Consider the following 4,258-nt stretch of genomic DNA (forward strand, 5'->3'; position numbering starts at 1 on the left):
CGGAAGTTCTATGGAAGGACCAAATGAGCTTTCGGCCACGTTGAGCTACCAGGCTTATTGAAAAATTATCGTTGCATGACTGTTAGGGCGATGTTTGACAAAGATGTTGAGCTACTGATGTCATGTATAGCCTCCGAGTATCGTCGGTCGATTAGCAATATTGTCTGCAGCTTCTACCGTGCGTATAGTATCTCTCCAAATGTAGTCCTCTTGCTGTTTTCCCTCTAATAATATAATAATGCATTTAGGCTTCTGCGTAGTTCTTAGATACTTTCAGTTAAGGATTAGGATTGAAAGTAGTTGCAGTAACGCAATACGGTTGCGACCAAGCCGAACTTCATGATTGCTATTCTGAATTAGAAACTGCTGATACGTATATATCAGGGCGTAGGCGGAGTAGTCACAATTAATTTAGATCATCCGGAACCCTTAGTCCAGCAAAGTAAGAAGTGCAGATTTCCTTTGTCCCTAGGCTGTGTCGCGTCTTCGTGAACTGCGCCTGCTTGGTGCACATTTCACCGAGCGTAGGAAGATGCGGCCACCTCGAGTAACGATGCAATGAGTGAGCAATGCTCGCATGCAACTTGATTCGCGTATGTAGAGAGATTTTCGACGAGTTAAACTGACGTATTCCGAAACCGCGCTCTGCATGTATCCAATGCAGATCGGATTGGAAGAGGAGCGCCGCGTAGTCAACTGCCACAATTGGGAATACGACATCGGGAGCACCGAGGACAGCATCGTCAGCAACTACGACCTGGTGTGCGGGCGCCGCTGGCTCTACCAGTGCTCCTCGCTTGTCTATATGATGGGTGCGATGCCCTTTGCCCCCTTAGCCGGCGTGCTCTCGGACAGGTGGGGCCGCAAACCGGTCATCATGGCCACAGTGAGCGCCCTGCAGCTGGCCACCCTTTGCACGGCCATGGCTGACACCTTGGTGCTCTTCCTGCTCGCCCGATTCTTCGAGTGCGCCGCCTGTAGCTCGTCCACGCTCATACTATTCACGCTGCTCTACGAAGTGACCGGGGACGAGCGGCGAGCCGCGTACAGCGTGTGGGCCACCGGACTGGCGGCCATCATGTGCCCACCTTTCCTGGCACTCGTTGCACTGTTCGAGCCACGCTGGATGCTGTCCCAGGTTATCATCGTGGTCCCAACGGTGGCTCTGGCCGCCTGTTGCCTGCTTCTGGATGAATCGCCCAGCTGGCTCCTGGCCACCTGCAGGTTGCGCGATGCCGAGCGCGTGCTCCTGGCGGCAGCCAAGTGCAACGGCCAGGACGAAGGCACGGCGAGGACCACGTTCACCGCCCTCAAACAACAGATCAAGAGACACCAGAAAGTGAGCGAGTCCACCATTGGCAACGTTCCCAAGGAAAGCGTCAGCTGTGGCGCCGTCGTGCAGCAGGAACACATCGTGCCCGTGTCCGCGTGCTGGTTCACCCTGAACTTCGGCTACTACGCGATCGAGCTGCGTTCACTCGCGCCCAGGACGCCGTGGGTGCAGGCGGCGCACCTTCTGCTACAGTTCGTCTTCTACGTGCGTGCCGCCCGGACCGTGGTCGGGTGGGGCTACCGCGGTACGCTGACTTTGTTCCTCGGTCTGCTTTGCCTGTGCACGCCCGTGCACGTGGTGGCAGTTTTCCACCAGAATGCCATGCTGGTGTCGCTGTGCGGCGTCCTGGTGGCATGCGGGTGCGCGGCCGCAATGAGCGTCACCTACGGCTACACGACTGAGGTATTCCCGACCGCGCTTCGCGCCACCGGCCTCTGCGTGTCGTATTCCTTCGACAGGCTCGGCGCCCTTCTCGCGGTGGCCTCGACGGCGGCGAGCAGTCATCGAGGCGTGCTCGCCGTCGACGGTGCCGCGGCGGCGATGATGTTCGTGTGCCTTGCCGTGGTGCGGTGGCTGCCCGAAGTGTTCCTGAAGCGAAGGCGGCAGCACCGTCTCCTCGAGGTGCCGAGGAAACCCGAGGAGCGGAGAGAGGCTCGCAAGGCATCCTTGTCGCAAAATGCGGGTACCAGAAAGAAGTCGCGCTCGCGGTCTGCAAGTGCTGTGACCGAATGACCTGTGCCGAGTCTTAATGCCGCGCTGGCTGTTCTTGCGAAGCCACGTGATATCGATTACACCACATCGATTTGAGACAGACCTCACTGATAACGATTAGGGCAAACATTCGGTTGTGTAACAATAGGGAAGGCTTTTTAGAAAGTACTTGGTGAAGTGACTCTTCGGTTTTAGTGCTAGCGAAATTGAACAGCTGTGTTTAGCTTTTATTTCACTGTGACTTGAAGTTTGTCGTGTGACACGTGCGTTGAGTTTCCTATAAACTATACCAGAAGGGCGCCCGACAAACTCTAGATGTGAGGAACACTATTTATTGATGGCCTACCATTTTCTTAAAGAATAAGCTTAGTTCTGTCCAATTACGAATGTGCTTGAGCGCCTGCTTAGGGCGCTCCTGCTCTATAATATGTCTCGGAACTGTGTATATTTTTTTAATTTTGTGCTCTGTTAAATTATGCCACACGAAATGACTGCTTTACTCTCAGGTAGGCGGCTACATTTTTTTACAGATATTTGCAGCGCAGTTCTGAAACTGGTGTAAACATTGGGTTTATAAAAAGCTGAATATATCATCATCTACTGCGGATCCTTAAGCACCTTTGAATCCGTTGAAGGAATGCCCTCGAAATGATTGCAGTCTTGTTTTTTCTATACGCGCCTGCTCAGCGGAAGTATGTAGCAGTAAAACATCCAAAACTACAATTGGTTCTACAACATTACATGATTACGAAAGTCTACGTCGAATTTTGTTCATAACCGGAAAAAATATCCACACGTAAGTGATTAGATAGAAAGATTTATGCCTGTAAGGAGGCCCAACGAATAGTCCCCATCTACCTCGTGTTTCTTCCTTAAATCAGACCATAGTATTCTAAAAGGAACACAGATTCTGCGGGAATGTGGATACCGATCGTCGTCACTTTCCTCCGAAACCGAGCTCAGCCTGCCCCCATCTGTTATCTGAACGACTCAGGTGAAATCCACTGAGAGTTAACGGTACCTGACCGTTTACGTCGAAAAGGCAATGATCAGGGAAACTAGCGAGCCTCTCTACCGAGGAGCTTGGTCACTTACTAACCTTTGTTAGCTCTCGAGACTAAACGTGTATCAATGCTCGAGAAATTGAGGAAACCATTGTTACTTGGTTATTGGACATGCGCATCCCGTCCTATGTGGTCTAAAAACGCCCTTCAAACTGCGGTACAAAAGGCTATATGCAAACAAAAAGGGTTACAAGTATGATGCTTCCGAGAATTCCGTCTGCGAAACAACTTCCTTTCACTCCGACACCACTTCGCCAAGTACCGATGCCCATTCCCCGAGGGCGACCCACTCAGGCCGTACCTACTCTGCCGCTAGCTAGGACAGTGCGAGGGGTGGTGGCAACCCGTCAGTGCTTTCCGTGCTTTCTACAAATATTCGCAGTCTTATCGCGAAAAGAGACAATCTAAGCGCCTTAATTAATGATACAGGCGCTGATATAATATTGCTGACTGAAACTTGGCTATCTGACGAAATTTCAACCCGTGAACTTTTTCACTGCGAGAAAAGATTCACCGTATATCGTCGTGACCTCGCTGAGAGAACGGGTGGCGGTGTCCTCATTGCCATGAATGAATGCTTTGAATGTACTCTTTTGAACATTCCATGTAATTTAGATATAGTGTGGTGTTGTATACCCATTGTTTTTAGAAAGATGGTTTTTGGAATTTGTTACCGCCCGCCTAAATCCAACAGCTCTTTTTGCTAGGCAATTCATGATTGCCTAAGCCAGATTTCAGTCAGATTTCCCGGTATACCAGTTTTTCTTCTATGTGATTTTAATTTTCCATCAGTCCAATGGTCTCATTTATGTCCACTTAATAAAACATGTTCAGTCTCTGTGGGCATGGATAAGTACCAGTCTGTAGTAAGCGTAATGTAAGTGCCTGAGCCCTGTTTAGTTTTGGATGCGGCAAACTGTAAACCCTGCGATTAAGAAGGTAATACTTCGTGATTTCATTGTATGTGGAAGGGGAGTCTCTATTCTCGGGGAGTACCGCCACGCCGTTGCGCGGGAAAGAGCGGAGGGTAAGATCTCGCTCTGCCTCATGAGCGGACTCATTGAGATTCGGAGGGGCTCCCTCGATCATCCCAAGGTGAGCAGAGAACCAACATAAGTAGTGTTGAGAGATCTCACATGTCTGCATAATT

General features: G+C 50.6%; 1 protein-coding gene across 1 annotated transcript; it reads left to right on the forward strand.

The window, feature by feature from the left end:
• Positions 1-649: 649 nt before the first annotated feature.
• On the forward strand, positions 650-2,065 carry LOC140216568 (solute carrier family 22 member 16-like). Its single transcript, XM_072286938.1, has one exon. The coding sequence runs from the start codon at positions 650-652 to the stop codon at positions 2,063-2,065; it is 1,416 nt and encodes a 471-aa protein (XP_072143039.1).
• The last annotated feature ends 2,193 nt before the right edge of the window (positions 2,066-4,258 follow it).

Source organism: Dermacentor andersoni, chromosome 3 (assembly GCF_023375885.2).
Source record: "Dermacentor andersoni chromosome 3, qqDerAnde1_hic_scaffold, whole genome shotgun sequence".
Classification (NCBI taxonomy): Eukaryota; Metazoa; Arthropoda; class Arachnida; order Ixodida; family Ixodidae; genus Dermacentor; species Dermacentor andersoni.

Excerpts from the sequence above, each read along its gene's own strand:
- LOC140216568 (XM_072286938.1), top strand. The coding sequence starts at position 650 with ATGTATCCAATGCAGATCGGATTGGAAGAGGAGCGCCGCGTAGTCAAC.